This window comes from Biomphalaria glabrata, chromosome 2, assembly GCF_947242115.1.
Source record: "Biomphalaria glabrata chromosome 2, xgBioGlab47.1, whole genome shotgun sequence".
NCBI classification, from domain to species: Eukaryota; Metazoa; Mollusca; class Gastropoda; family Planorbidae; genus Biomphalaria; species Biomphalaria glabrata.
In genome coordinates this window covers 15922548-15943112 of record NC_074712.1, presented here as the reverse complement: position 1 = coordinate 15943112, position 20565 = coordinate 15922548, and the positions used below count along the sequence as shown (strand labels likewise).

The following is a 20565-nucleotide window of genomic DNA, read 5'->3' as shown; positions in this document are numbered from 1 at the left end:
ACAAGTGTAAGATAATTGTATGTAATATTTATTTCATTGATACAAACAACAAGGAAGTTTCTACATCCTGTAACCTCTATATTTTCCCAGCAAAGGCACCATTAGCTCTCTGGTCATCCCACTGCTCAACCTGAAAAAGAGTTGTTTTTTTTCACATTATTTCAAAGATAACTTAAAATACAGTTATTTCACAAAAAAACTAGTGTTAAAAAAAAGTGAAAGATAGCACTTCAGAATCATTGTTTTAATTTGAAAGTAATGTTGGTTCAACAAGTTCAGATAAGAAGGAAAGATAAATTATAAAAAGTAAAGCAACACAGTGCAGCAAGTTGAACAGTTTTTTGTTTTTTTTATAATTTGATATACCGGTATCAATAATTGGTCCTTAGAATTCAATTCCATTAAGTTGTTAATTTTAATTAACAGAAAAACATGAGTGTACATATTTAAGTCTAATGTACATTTCTATATATCTCCACATGTGATTAGATTTTTTTTTAAAGTTTACTGTAAATTTTACTTATTACTTACTGTAAACATATATTAACAAGAAATTAGGAAAAAAAAAATGTTTACCCAAAAACCAGGGCATAATTGTGTGAAAACTTTCTTGAAATATTCACATGGAGCATAATCTTCTCCTTTCAATTTCTGGCAGCGATAATAATCAACATAGTTTTGCCAGCAATTCCTGGAATATACTTTTCTAAATTAATATGGCATTTAAAAAAAGCTTTACACACAAGGCATCATTAATTCATTTTTATTATAAGTAGATCTGTATCTGAGTTTTATAATGTACAAACTTAAAGATTAACCTTGTCTGATTCTGGTTTGGAAAACGTGCATCAAAAGGAGGTGCCCATACTTTCTTTCTAAGCTCAATTTGTGCCTGAGTCTCCCTGGTTAGAAGATAAAATTAATTATATAACATTTTACTTTGTAATTATCACAAATTCTTTTTACTATCAAACTGTAAATAATTGCTTCAAATGGGCAAATAATAGTTTACGCTCAACTTAGTGCTGTTACAGATACCAAGAATATTTTTTAAAACAAAAAATTCATGTTGAAAGGGTATCAACACTTTATTGGAGAGTTAGAGGGCTTACAATAAGCTGCTAGCAGACTTGCCTATCTAAAGTCCAAATGTTAACACTGGTTAAAATGTGAATTTTGGGACCTCAATGTGTAACATATGTGCCATTGACTTTATTTATAACAGTATTAATCAAAAAATATTAAAATTAATATTTATTAATGCAACCCTTAGTTACAGATAATTTTCACGTCCAGATCAATTTAAAGTATTTACAATTATATTTGTATATTCTCAAAACATCTTTTTTGATAGATTTTATATAAACATTATTCAAATCTCTCAACTCAACATCAGTAGACTTTCTGTCTAATGCATTTTCTGGTCTTGATTTGGCTATATGCAATGCTTCCAAAATGTCATTACTGAGGTTACTGAGGCTACTTCTAGCATCAGTCTTATTTTATCTCAAAACTGAGAAAATGCAGATGAAAGAGTTGACCATGTTGAATCTTGTCTTTTTCTTACACTGTCTCTGATATCAGATATCTGAGATATTAAATAGGTTGCATGACTCCAGTTTAATGTCACCATAGCTGTATTTGTTATAGCACTCTTAAGGACATTTTCATCAAATTAATCAATAGCTGAAGTTTTCCCATCAGCTACATACTGCAATGATATATCTACAATTTCAGCATGTTTTAAAAACCTAATGTTGAAGTAAATTAGTCAGATACTTAACAGAAGCCACATAAAACTTTTTAGCTCCAAGAATTCTTACAGACATTCCTATTCACTTGGTTACTGACACAAGTGAATTTATGATGAGTCTAATGTAGCAACATTAATAGAAAATCGACCAGAAAATAAATTAGACAGTGGGTGAAGAGAATTTTTCTTAAGCTATCTGCCTTTTGATTTTCACAAACTGATTTTGCATGTTTTTCAGACGAAAATTCCTTTAAGGGTCCCAGTTCTCCACAAGTCTTGATAAACACCTCTTAACTCCTTTTTCTTTTCAAGACATTACTGGAGCATTGTCTGCACCAAGAGAAATACAATGCTCCTAAAATACTGAATTTTAAACTCATTGTCAATTAGGGTAAATGATCCTCTCATGCTGGCACTGAGAGAAGAAAATGCAGCATTTAGCATTCTAATAAAAATTAGAAATATATTCCATCTGTGGAAATGGTAAAAGGAACATCTGCATGCCGCAAGACTTGTCATACCTTTTGCAGCTATCTCTTCAACAAAGGCAGTTCCTTTAGATCTTCCACATAGAAAATTTCTTTGCTACATCGCTGTCTTAAAACATTAGTTGAAAAACTTTAATTGGTTTGTAGAGATGAAACAATGGAATGTTTAATTGGTTTGTAGAGATGAAACAATGGAATGTTTATGTCTACTGCTAAATCTAATAGCATTACTTCAGACCTAATAACCTTTTTTTTTTTTTTGGAATCAGATTTACTGGTGAAAAATGCTTACAGGCTTTGGCAAATCGACATGTTTTTGGTTAGCAATTTGTCTATTTCATGTTGAATTTCCCATTATGATTTATGGAAAGCTCACAATCACAAAGTTTGCAATAAGCATTTGACAGATTGACTCACATGTTCATCCCGCTTTAACAAGTGGAAATTAACCAGTACATTCCTTTCAGAAAATTTGAGTGTTTTTTTTATATATTAATATTTCCACTGGATGCATGCTTTGACATTCTCAATTCAAATGAAATTTCTAAGGAACCAGAAAAACAATTAAAGGCTTTTATAGTCTTCATTGACTTTTAATTGTCCAAATAGTCTATCAAGAACCAATCAATAGTTGACCTATGTTACCAACATTTCACACATAGCAGTGTGCATTCTTTGCCAGGTGGTGTCTTCACTCAAACTATTCTCTTTATTTTTTCCCCCAAAGGGCAACTTACCATGACCTTATGTGAACACTTGTAAGCTAGCTTAGAGAGGGGAGAAAATGTGTAACATGACAGGCTAAATTTGTATTTGCATATAGGGGGTCATTTTTTTTAAATTTTTTTTTAGAGATTTCGGTAACAGATATATTTTTGCATAGAGGTAGGCAGGTCTGTGCAAGAGTTGCTTAGTCTTGGTTATCTGATTTTGATTTCTAATGTTCTCATTGGTAGGCTAATTTGATTGCTAGGATTTCAAACTAATTGACCAAATTATTTTTGTTGTTTTACAATGCATTTATAATTCTTGATCTGGAACCAAACAATCTCAAATTGACCAATGTTGAATAGATCTAGATAATATAATAATATGTAATTAGATTTGGTTGACTGTTTTTCTACTTTTATCTTAGGTCCAACACAAGTATTTATCCTAGATATGTATGTATGTTTTTGAATATTAACAAATTAAACATGCCAAGAGAATATTAACAAAATTTTACCACCCAGTCAACAATTTAACAGTGAGCCATTTGTCATGACAGTTATGTGAACTAAAGTAAAGTGAAGTTAGAGCAGCCCTGATCTGTAGAGAGGCTCCATCGGCTCACTTTTTATTATTAAAACTTCTTTATTTGAAAGTTTACAAAAAGACTACTATATTGTTACGGTGCATGCACCTTTTTTTCTTCACTTCCGACATTATTTCCTTGGCAAAGGCAAAGTTCATGACGAGGTCAAACTCAAGATGTGTGGATTTTTTAAATTTTACCTTCCGGTAGTGAAGGAGATGGGTCATGGGCTTATGGCAGGTGACTTTTATATTTGGCATATAATATAGACACATAAGGAAACACATGTGTTATATAAAATGTGTTGTGCATTGAGTCTGAATTTTTTTAATTAGGGTTTTTCTAGCTTTCTGGTGATACCTTACATCGTGATAAGAAATATTATTGGGATTATTAAATCTATGGTTTGTTCAATAAATAAACATGACCTAGATCAAGGTATCTAGAATATATAATTTATGAATGAAATTTAAAAAGTGTGTGCTGCTAATCTGAAGCCAGAGACCATGCCTACTGCAGGTTATAAAGCCATTTGAGCTGGCGGCGAGGAGAGTGAGGTATACACTAAGCGTGTAGTTGGTGTCACAACCTATTAAACAGGCAGTAGGGGAAAGAGTCATATATGAAAAAATTATTAGCATCTATGGGCGGGAGAGGGTGTTAAGGTGCAACAAAAGGAACATCCAAATTATGAAAACAAGAAGAGGGTCCATGGATGGAAATTAAAAGAGAGAGAGAATACATGTAGTGGAAAATGTCACGTTTATTAAATTATAATAATTAATTTATAGATCTATAATCTATATATAGATAAATTTCTGTCTTTCTACAAAGATTATATAGGTATGTAAATAATAAACTATAAATGATAGAAATTTAATACAATCTAAATAATTTTAAATTAACAGATATAATTTATTAGCAATTAAATGGTTAGTGTTCAGCAACGGTGCTCTGTGTCCAATGAAGGGGAAAGCACAAAACTGGGTAATTACCCAATTTATTTTAAAATAAAATCTTGACTATGAGTATGAGTGGTAATATTACTAATATATAGCCGAAAACAGCTATTTTTATTGTCCATTAGTTGAAGAAGAAGAATCTGCTTTCAGTTTTTTAGTAAGTTAAACCTTCACCAAATAAAAAAAATAAAATAAAAATTTGACCTAGTCGGTGACCCGAAAGTCGGTGGTGTTCAGGTATAAGAATCTAACAGCTGAGTTAACAGAGACAGAGCAACTCTCAGTAACACTAACACTATTAAACTTAAAACTCACTAGTCTAGCCAGGATTGTAGGTGTAGGACTAGATTTGACACTCTATTAAAGTATTCAGAGTATTATATATAATCATATCATATAGATTATAGACATTATAGTATAGAAGACTAAATAATGACAATGAAAATAGTCAATAATGACTAATCAGACTAATGACTAATGTTAAATGATAATAATTATATAATTAATATAATAATCTACTAGATCTAAGTAAAGTAAGTTTTAAAGTATTACTAGTTCTAGTATCATCTATCTAGAGTAGATCTAGTTAAAGTTGAATCTAGTAATACTAGAGTAGTAGAGTGACAGAGTGTCAGTCTAGTTAGTAACGTAAAACAGACAGTAACAGTACACTAGTAACTTAGACGTCTTAGAGTTAGATTAAGACTGGGACCAGTGCCACTAATCTATGGTGAAATGTGGCTAGATCTACAGTCAAATCTAGACTTTAATCTACCTAGATTCTAAGTCAATTCTACAACTTACATATTTACTGTGATAAATGACCTTGCCACAAAAAGGAAATAGAGAACACCTCGTCTAATCTAGTAGTCTATGGGCCAGAATAAAAATATATAACATGTGCCAGATTTTTTCACGTGAATTTTAAAATATTTTATTTTCGTGCACACGTACACTTCTTCGTACTATTTATATTTTATTTTTACTTAAATCTATTGTCATTAGATTTAGATCTCGATCATACAGATGAAGCAAATAGTGTTTAGTTCAAACTGCAATGTATCTGCTTTGAGATATAGATCTAGGGAAAAAGAGAACAGCAAATTTTTAAAAAATGCTACGATGAAATAAATATGAATGTTCAGAATTTAAAAGGGGATTCTATCATACTTCCCCCTGATGAGAGCACCAGAAAATGGTTGATAGCAGCTCTTCAGTGGCGCACATGAATCATTAATCAGAAACTATAAAAATACGCCTCTTACTTAAAATATTGTAATTTTTAACATAATAATGTCCTTTTTGAATCTACTTGGTTAATATTCCAACATGAATTTAAAATTTTACCATTTAAAAAAAAATATCAGCTTCCATCTCCCCCTTAGTCAAGCCATCTAGCTCCTCACCCCAGGAGTGCACGCCTTAGCCTACAATTTGAGAAACGTTGGTGTACTAGGTGTACGTTATCCATATTTGCAAAGGAACAGACGCCAATAAGCAATATAAAAGCTACACATAATGTAGAACGAACGACAATCGTATTTTATAGAAGTGATTTTGCATCCCCAAAGGTATCCAGACATCATTAACGTTAATTAAATTGTTCCAAGAACGTTTCAAACAACTACTTATCTCTAGGTCTATGCTTTAAATTTAAATGCAAAAGTCAGACTAACGCTTCTGTTCTACTGAAGCTCTCAAATTGGAATAAATTTTAGGTCATATTTGCGCTCCCATGCGCTCCAGCGGCCGAAGCGGTGACCTCTCGCCCTTCTTCCCGCCACTGAACTTTCGAAATGAATGTCACTTCATTATGTTCAATTAAATTTCTGATTTGTATTTTGTCAATTATTCATCTTTTCATGAATCAAGTTTCCGTGTGTTGCAGTCTGTCCATCTTAGCATTAGTGGCCGCTTAACAGCAAATCAGCATTCACATTAATGACATAAATACCAACTTGGCCATATTGAAGAACACTTCAAGGATGGCATCTTGAGGAAGGCGAGAGTGCTGGTAGGCATTTGGTGTATTGAGCTGGTGCTACCGAGAATTTGTAGTCGACAGACACACCGAGAAAAAGACATGTTTGGTTTTCGGGAGTTATTACAGAACACTGCTTTACATTACGTAACTTTGATCGTTAGTTTCTTCATTAACGTTTCGCTTTTCAAGCAATAATAATGCTCAGTTCAACTTGTTTTGTCTACATCCTAATATGATGTAAGAGCTGCAACATTATGAAGAATATCAGCACTGCAGATAAGCATTAATCGCCGGCTTGTCCATCGCGACAAGAAGCAATTCAGTAGTAAGTTATTGACAGTTTTGGCAGCATTTTTTATTTGATCAACCGTCGGGATGCACGGACCGCACGGATAAACTTACCGAAGTGTACTGTAAATAGTTTGTTCACTTTTTTTTTTTATTATTTCATGAAACACGTATTTACTGTGAACTTAATATCGCATAGATATGGGTGGCGTGGTGTACTATTTCTTTTCTTTAATATTCTTTGTCAGTTAGGCCCTACGACTTTAAGCCATGAGTGGCTACTTGCACCCCCTTGCAAAAAATCCTGCGGGCTCCCATGTCATAGACTTCAGCAGCATATGGTATGCAAATCAATGCAAAAAAAAAAAAAAGAAAAAAAAAACACTCATTATGACCAATAGCCAATAGGGCTTTAAAATGGACATAAGTATTGGAGGCGAAAATCTGACCAGTGTTAGTAGTTTTAAAATATCTAGGAGCTATCGTTTCAGACAAAGGAACTAAGCCTGAACTACTGGCCAGAATTAAACAATTCATAGCAGCACTTGCGAAGCTCAAAACAATCTGGAACAAAGGCTTGGTAGGCCTACCCGAAGGCATAGCTCTCGACACTCAAATCAGACTGAGGCGCTTCTTAGGAGATTTGGAACAGGATCACAATGGTAATTATTGGGCCTCACGATGACCTGTTGACCATTGTAAAAAAAAAAAACGCAAAATAAAACTTTATGGCCATATCACAAAGTCCTCAAGGCTCACAAAAACCTTTCTTATAGGGAACAGTAACAGGAAAAAAGGAGAAGAGTCAGACAGAGATGGTGTGCCTCAACGGTTCAACAAACTACGTTATAGGTGAAGGTGATGCTTTGCGCATGGGCGTAGCCAGAGGAGGGGGAGTCCACCCTAGCCCCGAAGGAGAATGGATTTTTGCGACTGTTTTTTTGCTTTGATTTGTTTGTTTATCTTAGGTGAAATTTTAATGTTAAACCATCACTTGCCCCAGCGCAGCCAAGGTGTCACAGTCTTAGTTGACATTGCATGATCTAAAGCTCACGTCATGTTAAGAGTTTAAAAGACACGTGGAATTCCTGATGTAGAAAACAGGAAGTAGAATGAATAAAGTTGACTTTGAGTTCAGTCAAGTCAAGTCAGTAAGGTCTTGCTCCCGGTACAGGAAGGTTGGACGTTTCTTCCTGGACTGGTGGATATGTATGCATATAGCATGAGAGTCGAAGGACTAGTCATTGTTGATTAATAATATTTGAGAGTTGATTTCATAATGTGCTTATTGGATATTAAGGTATTATTCGTATTTCAATGGATATCTATAGCTGAAGCTCCAGTGTCACTAGTAGTAATTGTTCTTATTGTTACCCGCTGAGATGCGGACGTGATTGATACTTTTGATACCGCTGTTATGCGGATAGGATTATTATTTCTTGACTTGTAGCACTAACAAGGAGTGCAGTATATTATTATTATTTTAGTAAAATAAACTTCATGTTGTCTGCTGAACGGACTTGAGTCAGTCGTATAGTGTTTGTCTCATCACGTGTCTAGAGTACTTCAGGAAGTAAGAACCCAGTATTACACCATTCAATCAGTCTCTAATATTCAACGTTCATTGACACAAGGTTGTTGGTTTTTTTTTAAGTTAAAGATCTCCCTTCAAGGTTAAAACACCCTCTTCTATGAAACAAAAAAAAAATGCAAACGACAGTCACCTAATTCCATGAGCGTAGACAATGGTGATTTTGAGTTTAAAACCCCCTCCGATTTTTTTTTTTTTAATGATAAAACACCCTCTTCAATATAAGTCTAAAGCATACAACAGTCTCCAAATTCTCTGAGCGTAACCAAGAGAGGTGTTGAATATGCATTTTTTTTAAAATACCGGAAATAGTGTTCGGCTGGGGGGAACTAACAGCGCTATCAGGCAAAGGCGGGATGTCGACAGTCTTTACACTAACTCAAGGAAGAACCTATTGTATGGTACAATAAACATCTACCAGAAGAACAAAGGGTTGGGATGTAATAAATATTAATACACACACACGCTCACACATACACATCTATAAATGGCGGGGGGTGTGGACCCCCTTCCCGAAATAAATCCTGGCTACGCCCATGATTCTGCATACATTATGCATATTGAATTTGTTTTCTTAGTTAGCTTTCAGTAGGCCTAATTAGCGTCTGCATTTATATCGAATAGGCCTATTTTAAGGCAATGAAACCAGAGGTGCAAACACTAGCGGATCCAAAAAATATTTAAGGGGGGGGGGGCGATTTTTTTCTAAATCCTAACCCCTAAACATATATTATATATATACCGTATTAGTATATATTAGATGAGACCTCTTGTAGTAGGATTTTGTAAAATAAAGATATACTTACGCTCAATATTGCACACTCTCTCTTGCCATTTGATTATTCAAGATCCTTCGGAGGCAGTGCAAGTGGAATGGGGTTAGTTTTCTCTCCTGCTTTACATAGGTAGTCCACGACTCACTGCCATACTGCTTGCTCAGAGCACGTGCCTCGTAGACCTCCATTTTGGTCGCTTTAGCGAGCTTCTGGTTTTCCCAAACTTTTGGTCTGAGTCTAGCAAAGGTCGTTGCAGCCTTCCCTAGGCGTTTTTTTTTAAAATCTCCTCGTCTATAGTCATGTCATATTGAATTGTAAATCCAAGATAGCAGAATTCATTTATGGCATCCATGAGCTTGTTATCGTCAGTGTGAGGATGCAGGGTGGTGCTGTAGCTGGTGGTCCCATAACATTTGTTTTCTTAGTGCTAATGGTTAGGCCATACTGTTTACAGGCCTGAGAGATGCGGAACATTAGTGACGGAATCTCCTCTTGTGAGTGTGCCACTACCGCTGCATCGTCCTCGAATACTTGGAATAGCATACCATATGCCATATCTCTTACAAGGGTGGTTCTGATTTTAGCTTTGGTCCTCAGTCTGGCAATATTTAGAAGTTTGCCATCAAATCTGGAATGGAGATAAATGTCTTTCATGAATTTGTCAAACGCGTGGTGGATTGGCAGTGAAAAGAATTGTAGAATATTTGTGTTTATAGAAATAACAAACTAGTGTTTATTAAGAGGGAGGAGATATTAGGAACTCCATTTATTACGTAAACACAAGCGGTGCTACTATGACGCGAAAGTGTGCAAATGCACACATAATACCAATTACTGTCTGTGTGGCAGCTGGCACATAATAAAAAAAGAGTCTATATTCTATACACTTTGTGGTTTTACATTTTATTCTTAATTTACTTATTTAGATAAGAAAAAAAAGTTTAATTTAAAAAAAAATAAAGCCTATTGCAAGTAGATCTAGATCTAAGATCTTTAAATCCTAGACATTCTGTAATAGATTTTTTTTTAAAGATAAAAAGTGTTTTTTGCCTCTTAGATCTAGATCTACCTGGCAACTTGTTAAGGAAATTAACGGTATACTATTTAATGTTTTTAAAGATCTAGATCTACATTTCTACAAATACAATAATCTAGAGTCTAGGCACCAACAATAATGGGTGATAAACCTTGCCCACCTCAGTTACCTAAGCCCTGCCCATCAAAAACAACTTCTAAATCGAGTTCTAGGTAAGTCTATAGAATCTTATAGATCTATGATCAATTAGTATCATAAATCATATTCGATATAGATCTAAAATCGGATATTCTTACGAAGTTACGTAATCTACATTTTTTATAGTAAAGTACTTTAACTTTTTTTGTAACAAAATTATTTATAGTTTAACTTTAATTAAAAAATTATTATTTATCAGTATTAATATTATCGAATATATATAATAATAATATATTATAGCATTATAGGCTATATTTAAATATAGATATATATATATATATATTAATATAAATATAGATTATAAAATAGTATAAACCTCTCTCTCTATAGTTTCCCTATACTTATAGTCTATTACTTAGTCTATTACTATTGGCCTACAACTATTACCCAACTATACTCCTATAGTCTATACTATAGGAGGCTTAGGTATAGAGTATAGCCTAGGTAGATCTATACCATATAGGCATAGGGCCCTGCCTATATAAAAGTATATACTATATAATATTAGTATATACACACACTTAGCGATTATCAAGCAACAGAAAACTAAAACCTATAGATCTAGAAGTTTAGATCTATTTCTTATAAAGATTTAAAGTTCACATTGCCATTGGTGATGGTGTGAATATAGACTCTATTCGAATTAATCTAGTCTATAAAGGGGCCAATCATAACGCTCCAAGTCTTAGTAGATCTAGATGAAATGTCCATTCACATACAAATTGTTATTGGTATGGTTGAGTTATTGCACGATCTTGTAATCTTTGCAATTTCACATTTATTTTCTTGAGCAGTGTAACAAAGTGACCAAAAATTATTTGGAGTAATATGCATCAGAATAGAAAAGAAGGACAAAGGAAGGGCAGAAAAAAAAGTGAAGAAAGCAAATATTGCTGGAATCCTTTGCAAAAGAAATGCAGTGAAATTATAAATCTGTGTCCCCGCAAGCACAGGATATTCAACAACCGTTGTTAAATCTCATGCTTACAGAGTCTATGAATGAACAAAACAGCACAAAGTCATTTATTCCTGGAGATCAAGCCATGTTATCCAACGAAGAAACACTAATGTCAAGACAACGAAGATGTAGACTTAAACCAAAATACAAAGAGACTTTGCTAAAATATGAAACAATCTTGACAGTATTTGTTTTCCACAAGGATATTAAATTACATTTAAACAAATCAATGTGATACTCTGAGAGCATATAACATTGTGTGCAGCGAACTTCAAGATGTAGACACTCGAACAGGATATACTAGTTATTAAAAAAGCAGCAGATGACCTTGTGAGGTGGCCGAACAAAAGAATTGTGATTGAAGAGTTGGATTTGTACATTTAACTCCATATGCCCAAGAACATGGCTAATAGTGAAACTGAATCAGAGGAGAATGTGCAGAAGATGTGATAGTTGCTGTTATAGATACAGAATTTTAAAGATTTATTATTAATAAAATTTATTGATAGGGGTGTATCTTGTAATTATGCTGTCTGGTACGCAAGGAGCTTGTGAACGAAGTCACTGCATATTAAAGATGTGTAAAGAATAGGATGGGAAGTATCATGACAAATGGCAGAAAATTTCACTGTGTTTGCGAGTTCTATGTGCAATCCATTTGGACACAGTCAAATAGTTTGTTGATGGGGAATCTTAACAAGCCTTGTATGTGAATATCAAGTACATGGTTATGTTAATATAGACCTTTATGGTAGCATGTTTTTTTTTTCATGTTATAAAAAATCCAATTTCAAGTTTCATTTAGTAATACCAAATAGTTTTTAAAAATCTTGAAGTAAATTATTGATATAGTTAACCATGCAGACTACTTAGTAGTACAAATGCATTAAATTATGTTAGTAAACCCTGTTCTCATCACATTATCAAACTTAGCATCATGATTTTGTGAAATGTATTATTCAATGCCCCTCAAATGGCATGTAATGTGGGGGCCAGATTGTATAGAAATGCCCGGGTCCGACTTTGACACCCACTCTGCGACTCTGCCCCTGAACATGAGTCATGACATATATGTCACATTGTGATGTTTGTCAGCATGTCATTTGTGACTGAGTGTAAGTGTGTATTTAGTCTAGATTCTAATTTATTCAAATTGATTAGATTATTTAGATCTAGAAAGTAGAATTAGATCTAGAAACTAGTGAAGTATAATCTAATTTATGTATCTCAGATGATGATCTAGATCTAGATTAGATCTAGATTTATTTATTTTTGTTTTTAAATTTATCAACACAATCTAGACTTATAGTGACTAGAATTGACTAGATATATAGATCTAGATCTAGATGATGATAGATATTAGATATTAGATCTATGATAATGATTTAGATCTATTATAATAATTTAATAATTTAATATATGGACCTCGGAATGTTACTATAGTATTTCTGCTGATATGTCCACTAGAGCACTAGGTGACTAGACTCAGTAGATCTAGATCTAGATAATCTAGATTCTAGATTAACCTAGTCGTCCTAGACTGAGTAGTACATTATCTAGATTTACATTTTCCCACCTGGAGTGTCTGAATAAAAAAAATTCACTTGTCATTAGAATCTACTTTAGTAGGCCTACTTTCCCTGTAGGCCTACTTAGCAACATTTAAGGGATGCATGTTTGCATGTTGAGCATCTACATCTAATACAAGGAAAAAGAAGAGGCAGACAGAGAAAGTGATGGGAAGACATTATAAAAGAATGGTTTGTCCGGTCATTGAAAAAGATTCTATCAATGGCAAAAGACAGGAATGGAGAAAGGTGGTCAACAGATCATGTGTGGTGCCCCAATGGTCCAACAGTTTAAAGGATAGGTGAAGATCTTCGCACTTTTGACAATGAAATCCACAAACACTCTGTTGTGCTAAATGGATCATTTGTTCATTTAGATCTATTCCTTTTGTTCATTAATTTGTCCTGCATTTTCAAAAAGTGACATAAAATGTTTGATATATCACAAAATTATTTTTTTTTTGGGTGCTTACTAACATTTTTTATTTGTTTCTGGTCATAACTCATTCTATTGTGTGGAGTAGCAGTAGCCTATACTCGGCTATACAGTGGTCCATTACATGGTTTGGCCATAATAAGCAACATAACTATTTTAAGATTCATTAGCCAATAGTAGGCCCCTATGTGTGTTAGTGTGTACAAAGTTATCAAAGTGAGAAAAGGATTTTATATAGACTAATATCCTCATCTAGATATAGAATTGAGAGTGAAAGCATTGTCAGAGTGTGTCCGTAGGATTATTTATCCTTTTATTTTTTGGTTGGGGGAGAGGTTTCTAGAATTCATGGGTCAGATGTATTTGTGTGTGTGTGGGGGATATTAGATTGCAAGCTATTCCAAACAAACAACATAAAGTGAACAGTTTGGTCAGTTTTTAGGAAAAAGTTGTTTTTTTTTGTATATCTTTTGTTCCAATGTAAAATGAAATCTCAACTGAAGTGAAACATTTATAATCATTTTAATACAGTTCAATATTTTTTTTATTTTTTTGTAAGAAATTATATTTTTGGCAGCTACCATTTAATCTGTATAATATATCCATTTCTTACTGTTAGTGCTAACACTCATGGCATGGTAGTCAATTTTTTTTTTACTTCGCACTGTAAAATATAATATGTTGTTTTATAGACCAATGGCCAATAGCTTTGGATTTATCAACATGGAATATTTTTACTATACATTACAAAAACAATTGTATTTCAATAAAAGATACCAAACTACCTTATTACTACCTTTAAGAAAAGTAATGGTGGATGAACATTCTTATTCATGGAAAGTTTTAATTTTTAAAAATATTTTAGAGTTAGCTAGATTTTGAATTTTACTTGACTATTAATTATTAACTCACGCTATACTTTCAAATTGGACCCGAAAATAATAAGGTTTATATTTACCACTGTTTTCTCTCTTGCAGTGAAGAAACTAAGGCATTTAGAAAGGAAGAGGAGAAAGCTTCACAATCAAAGAGTAAAGGCAAGTGCAAAGAATTCTGGAGTCCTGGTGTTGATTCACGATTTCCAAATCAAAATCAAACTAGGTAGGATAGATATTAAGTCTCTTTAATAGTTCATTGAATAAAAATATTATTATATTTTTTCTGTTATTATACTTTCAAATCATACATTTTTAATAATTATAAATTTAAATTATGACAGACGCTGCTGGCAGAATTATGTTGATTATATCAGATGTACTACAAAATTTGGAGATGACTATGAAGCTTGTGAATATTTCAAGAAGACATATACTTGTCTTTGTCCAGAATTTTGGGTAATTTTGGGCTTTTTAATTAATTAATTTTTCACAAATTAAATAAAGGTAATTTGTGTTTTTAACCAAAGGACCTCTAGTTTAAATATTTTATGAAAACTTATATAGAAGTTAAAGTTAGTTTTAAAAGCCTAAGTTTTAGCTGCATCTTATCTACTGGTCCACCTGTGTGTTAAAACTCAAGCTTTTGTTTATATTGCAACATATCTCCTACTATCCAGGCTCTCTTCAAACTGCACCACACGACACAACGAACTTAAAGAACCTTACAACTCAGGGCTCCAAAGTATCAGTAATAGTTTAATTTCATATACATCACAATTGGCAACAACATTACACTATCTGTCCAAAAACCTAGCCTTGCACCACCTGACTTCACACACCGTGCTGTTTCTAACTTCGCCTCGTACTGGTCACATTGTGAGGTAACGTGAAGTGTCTTGACTCTAACACACTCGCTCTTATATAGGGTCTCTACTGGCCTTCCAGAACTGGATGGAACGTCATTTGACCACTAAGGTTGATTACATTCGCCGTGACTTGCATGTGTAATATTTACGACACAGGCCTTTGTCGAACTGGCGTGTATTAACACTCGTCACGGTTGACCGCTCATCTAGCGCTGACCTGGAGTGATTGGCATAGTCTAAAAACACACAGCACTACCCCCATCTGTCTCACCACCAGGTTTATAATAATATTTTCATCTACACAATTCAATTAAGATCTTTGCAATAATACTAGTATTTACTTACTTAGACTTAGGTGCTCCCGAGCCGTTCGACACATTGGCTGGCAAGCTGTCTCCATAAAGTTATACGAGAAGTCCCTCTTTGCGCTTTTCTCGTATTGGCCTCCACACCTTCATGGAGGACCTCAGAACAGTGGACATCAGATGGGAGGAGGATTCAGACATTGCCAATGACAGATGTCTATGGAGACAGCTTGCCGGCCAATGTGCAGAACGACGCGGGAGGACCTAAGTCTAAGTAAGTAAATACTAGTATTATTGCAAAGATCTTAATTGAATTTTGTAGCTGTAAATATAAACAAAAGCTTGAGTTTTAACACACAAGTGGACCAGTAGATAAGATGCAGCTAAAACTTAAGCTTTTAAAATGAACTTTAACTTCTAAAAAAATGTTCTTAAAATATTTAAACTAGAGGTCCTTTGATTGAGAGCACAAATTACCTGTCATTGCAACTCTTGATATGCATAGTTCATTTCGTCGTAGAACATGTCCTGCAAACCTCATGCGTGCTCTGTCACAACCTCACTAAGTGTTCGACTCCCATTTCGGCATAGGATCTCCTTGTTTGAGACACAATCTGTGTAACTGACTCCCAAAATATAACAGACATTATCAATCTTTTTTAATAAATTAATTATTTATTTCTTTTAGATAAGATGGGCCATTACAAGCTAGTTTCAACAAATTTTGAAACAATAATAGTCTTTTCTGGCTGATTCCAGTGAATAGTTCTAGTTGTTACATTATTTTGAAAAAACAAACAAACAATTTAGATTTGGAAACTTTCTTCATGTTTTGATTTTTCTTAATTATCTCATCTTAGAAATAGCAGACATTTCTTCAAAAAAGAAGATAATTATGTAATGTGTGATGAGCTAACTGATGTACAGTTGTGAAACATGGTCAACCTACTCTTGGCAGGAAAAAAAAGCTCAATATTTTCCGCCTCTGATGCTTAACATTCAAGACTAGATTAACACTCTGTGGCATTTTACATCTGAGATATTCTTTTCCCTTTGCAACTTCTCATGTGACAATAGAGGCCAATCCTTGATATACAGCTGCAGTCACAGGTTGGGCATCTGTAATCAACAGGCGCTATTGAACTTTCACCCTTCATTTTACTTCTGCAATCCAATGCTTGCTCTCTATGTGAATCAATCCAGTGCCTCTTTTTCTCAACTATGTCAGTTTTGAAAAGCTTCATGTCGCATTTGAATACATCAGTATACCTTAAAAGTGGATGACAACAGCAGCTCTCCTGCCTTCTGTTAGATCACCATACAGAATGTCTTGTGGGAGTTGACCTTTTTTACATTCTGTGAACATGACCAAGCCAGCCAAGGCATCTGATGATGATAACAACGCGGATGTCCTGGCACCCTGCACTTTACAGCACTTCCTCAAAAGTTATTTTATCTTGCATAAAAATCGCCTTAATTAGAGACTTGAAATTCTACTAAGTTATTGTTTGAAAACAATTTTATTATTAATAGAGAAAAAAGAAGCTACATTTTATTTAAATTATAATATGGAATTTACAAAGGTGGTGGCAACTTGATTAGATAAAAATCTGTTCTCTGAGTGTAACTTTTAGCATACTATTTGGATAATTACAAGAGGTGGGAGAAGTGTTAACTTTTTGTATTCTGTCTGTATTCATTTGCTCAGTTTAAACACATTATTTAAACTATATTGAATATTGACTTTATATTTTCTTTTAATATGTTCAAATAACTATGCTCCACAAATTTCTGTTACATTTTTGATTAAAGAAAAACTCAGCTCTGAATGTTTCAGAATGAAGGAAAAGGAAGCTGAGTACATATCAAATTCTTATGTCAATTGAAAACTAATGTAGCAATAAATTTCAATTTTTATTTTTTATTCAGATAGAGCATTGGGATGATCTAAGAGAGAAAGATGCCTTTCCCATGCCAAGATGGGGATAATGTTTGGTGATTCAATTTGATCTTTTGAAGCACCCTTATCCAATGTTTAATTTGTTGCAAGAATTCAGTGTTCAATTAAATTATATTGATTGCATTAAAGTCAATAAAATATTTGATTAAATATTCCTGCGAAAGTTGTTTAAGTATTTATGTGGAAAAAACTAAATGAATGAATCCACTGCTAACACTGTCATTCAAAAATCATACATTTTATTTTCATAAAATATGTACATGATTTACAAACTTCTTTAAATTAATATTGAACAAGTCCACAACTTTGCAATTGCACATCTCCCATTAGAATTCAATGTTTCATAACTGAAAAGTTTGAAGTGGTTACTTAGCTAACTCATAGTTCGCTTGGCACCAAGATCTACACACACTATACACTTGTCTATTCAGCCACTACACTAGAGGAAGTTAAGGCACAGAACATACAAGTATGAGATTCTGATTCATTCTACCTAAATAATCTTTTCAGAAATAATAAGATAATTGTATTACTAAGATGAAAGATGATACTAGCTAGAATAAAAAAAACACATCACAATGGAAGTGTGCAGACATTATTTAACACTTTCAGGTGTGAAACTATTACTGACAAAATGACATAATGTAACTTAATTTGTAGTAACAACATATTATATAGACAATTACAACAGTGTGAATCAGAGAATCAGCAATTGATCAACAGAATGGACTAATCATAACAACAGCAGTTAAGTTGGAAGGCAATTGAGCTGCAGTGATTTAAGCATTATACAAACACAAATAGTTTTGTCAATAGAAAAATAATTATAGAATTTGTGCTGATTATGTCAACACAAACTGTGCTAGTTTTTAGGAACTGTTTCAAAAATACAGGAAAAGTAAAAACAAAATCTTTACCATTACACTTGTTAGTTTCTGTCAAATTAGAACAAGGAAGATCATGACTAGTATTGCAAATTAAATAAAATCAAATCTATACTTAGGAGGTAGGGTGTGTTCAACGTAAAACTAAGAAATTAATTGTTTTCCTTTTATCACATGCTAACATAATCTGATGCACTGCATAATAATTTACTACATTTGGAAATGTAATTGGAAATCATCAGAGCATAAAACACTTAGGTTGCTTCATGTACATTACTGGCCACCACAAATGGATACATTACAAGTTTTTGTAAGCACTTTGATAAAGCTAAGTTCAGCTTACATGCCTGTTCAATAAATTAAGAACCGATTGCCAGAGTTATAGAAGTTGACTTATATAGCTGAGGCTCTTGTCAGTTATAGAACTTTCATTATCAATTCAGGTGTGTGTGTCTTTGCAACTGCTAACAATAATGGCAGATCACTTGTTTCAAACCTGTTCAAACAAAAAAGAAAAGTGTACAAGAGCAATGCTAACCTTGGTTAGGCCAATAATAGAATAAGCATCCTCTGTTTGAGACCCCTCAAGTCAAGAAAACAGAAAAAAGAAACACAAAACAGAGCAGTGAGATTCGTAACAAACGAATATTCACATTTCATTGAAGTAACATCTTAAGTAAAATAATTAATTTTAGAGACCCTTCAGGATAGAAGACTAAATGGTAAAGTAGCAATTATACATAAAACACTAAATTGTAATCTTCAAATACAAAAACAAAACCTAATAAAATACTCAGACACAGATAAAGGCACTTTGTTGTTCCATATGCTAGGACAAATTTGTACAAATACTCCTTCCCTAATGCTATTATAATATTAAATGGGTTGCCTAAATCAGTCAAGATTTAGAAGAGTTTAAGTCATAATGTCTGTATTTTATAAGGTAAGATAATGCTTGAATAATAGAGACACAAAAGAGCCAAATGAAAATAGAAGAGATTAAATCCAAATCATTATCAAAAAAGAAACTACATGTGACCTTTTACGAGACATATCCAAATTATTGTTACTAGGTTTTTAAAAAGTTCCAGTTTTCTGTTAGCAAGTAATATGATAAACTTGAAAATGTAACTAACCTTAACAAAAAAATAATGTACCTATTTTTTATGGTTTAAGCTTATTCCAACATGGTTAACTGTAACTTGTATGTAACTTACCCCAACATTGTGGTTAGCTCTCTTTGATTTATTGACCTTGTGGTATGAATACATTCAGACACCATCAAACTTTTAAAATAAATTTCTTGCAAACGATCCTCTAAATGCATAAGACACTGTCAAATACAAATTAAAAGTTGAAATTACAAATTGTCTAATAAGATTTTTCTTTGAATGTAACAAACACAAATATTTTAAATACCCTATTTTCGCACATATACTCTGCACAAAAAAACAAAAAGAATAAAACAAAATCATTCAACCCGCACCCTTACATACCTCGCATTTTCAAAGCGTGACTTGCTGTAAACTACCAGTACTTAAAGTTTTTGCTATCAGACGTCTGTCCCTGTATGCCCCCCCCCCCGGCTGCCATTCATTTGTAATAACTTGTATAAACTGCAGGTTATATGCACCAAAAATATGGTAACTTAAAATTCCCAATAAAAGTGGGAAGATAAATAAAAGCAGAAACAATGTTGTTAAACAAATATTATGGTAATCTTAAAATTACATCACTAGAGATGATTTTATGTTTTGTTCAATTTTTGCCTAAAGAATAAGATGAAATATTAAATTTCAACATACAAATTCAGAAGACATTTTGAGCTTAGAGATCTCCACAACAGATTCAATCATATCTGCAACAAGTTGAGAAGAGGTCCAGGTTGTACATGCAGAAGGGGAAGTGTTTAACATTTTACTGCTCACCACTTCCACAGTCCTGATAAAGTAAGAAGAAAATTAAAACAATTTACAAGGCTCAAGACTTTTAGTCAAACAGCTGATTTCTGTAATCTGTCCTGTTTTATTTAAATAATGATTAAAACAAACTAAATGAAAAGATAACTCTTCTTGTTAAATATGTTCTATGCTTGAACTTACACAATGACATCATTTATTACTTAGACTTGTACACAAAGTTCAAACCTCATGTTTGTACTGTTTGTTGTTGGAAATCTAAACTTAAGGGTTTCATCATGTAAATATAAGTTGTCTATTCAAACTTACCAAGTATCTGTATTAGCAATGACACAAACAGCTTCATCAATAGGTTCATCTAAGACTGAGTGCTGTGAAAAAGGAAATCCAAAAATTAAATTCTGTAAAGCCAGAAGTTTTT

The 20565-nt window shown here is 33.2% G+C and overlaps 3 protein-coding genes across 9 annotated transcripts in view; 1 reads left to right on the top strand and 2 right to left on the bottom strand.

Annotated features, from left to right (window-relative positions):
* Positions 1 to 7: 7 nt before the first annotated feature.
* LOC106069141 (uncharacterized) lies at positions 8 to 5449 on the bottom strand. Its single transcript, XM_013228746.2, has 4 exons — positions 5302 to 5449; positions 819 to 902; positions 577 to 691; positions 8 to 130 (listed from the first exon to the last, which is right to left on the bottom strand). Coding segments are annotated over exons 1-4 (255 nt in total). The 5' UTR covers positions 5304 to 5449; the 3' UTR covers positions 8 to 76.
* Positions 5450 to 10256: 4807 nt separating this feature from the next.
* On the top strand, positions 10257 to 17495 carry LOC106069140 (uncharacterized). The gene is made up of 4 exons (XM_013228745.2): positions 10257 to 10384; positions 14311 to 14433; positions 14552 to 14666; positions 17311 to 17495. Exons 1-4 carry the CDS (start codon positions 10311 to 10313, stop codon positions 17368 to 17370), a joined length of 372 nt encoding a protein of 123 aa, XP_013084199.2. The 5' UTR covers positions 10257 to 10310; the 3' UTR covers positions 17371 to 17495.
* A 68-nt stretch (positions 17496 to 17563) lies between these two features.
* LOC106069138 (folliculin-interacting protein 2-like) overlaps positions 17564 to 20565 on the bottom strand; it is a 17519-nt gene continuing 14517 nt past the window's right edge. For all 7 annotated transcript variants that reach the window (XM_013228737.2, XM_013228742.2, XM_056019360.1 and 4 more), the window contains 4 exons: positions 20454 to 20515; positions 20031 to 20166; positions 19443 to 19558; positions 17564 to 18721 (listed from right to left, as the gene is read on the bottom strand). In XM_013228737.2, the coding sequence (XP_013084191.2) occupies positions 18643 to 18721; positions 19443 to 19558; positions 20031 to 20166; positions 20454 to 20515 (393 nt within the window). In that variant the 3' untranslated portion in view covers positions 17564 to 18642. The remainder of the gene's footprint in view (positions 18722 to 19442; positions 19559 to 20030; positions 20167 to 20453; positions 20516 to 20565) is intronic.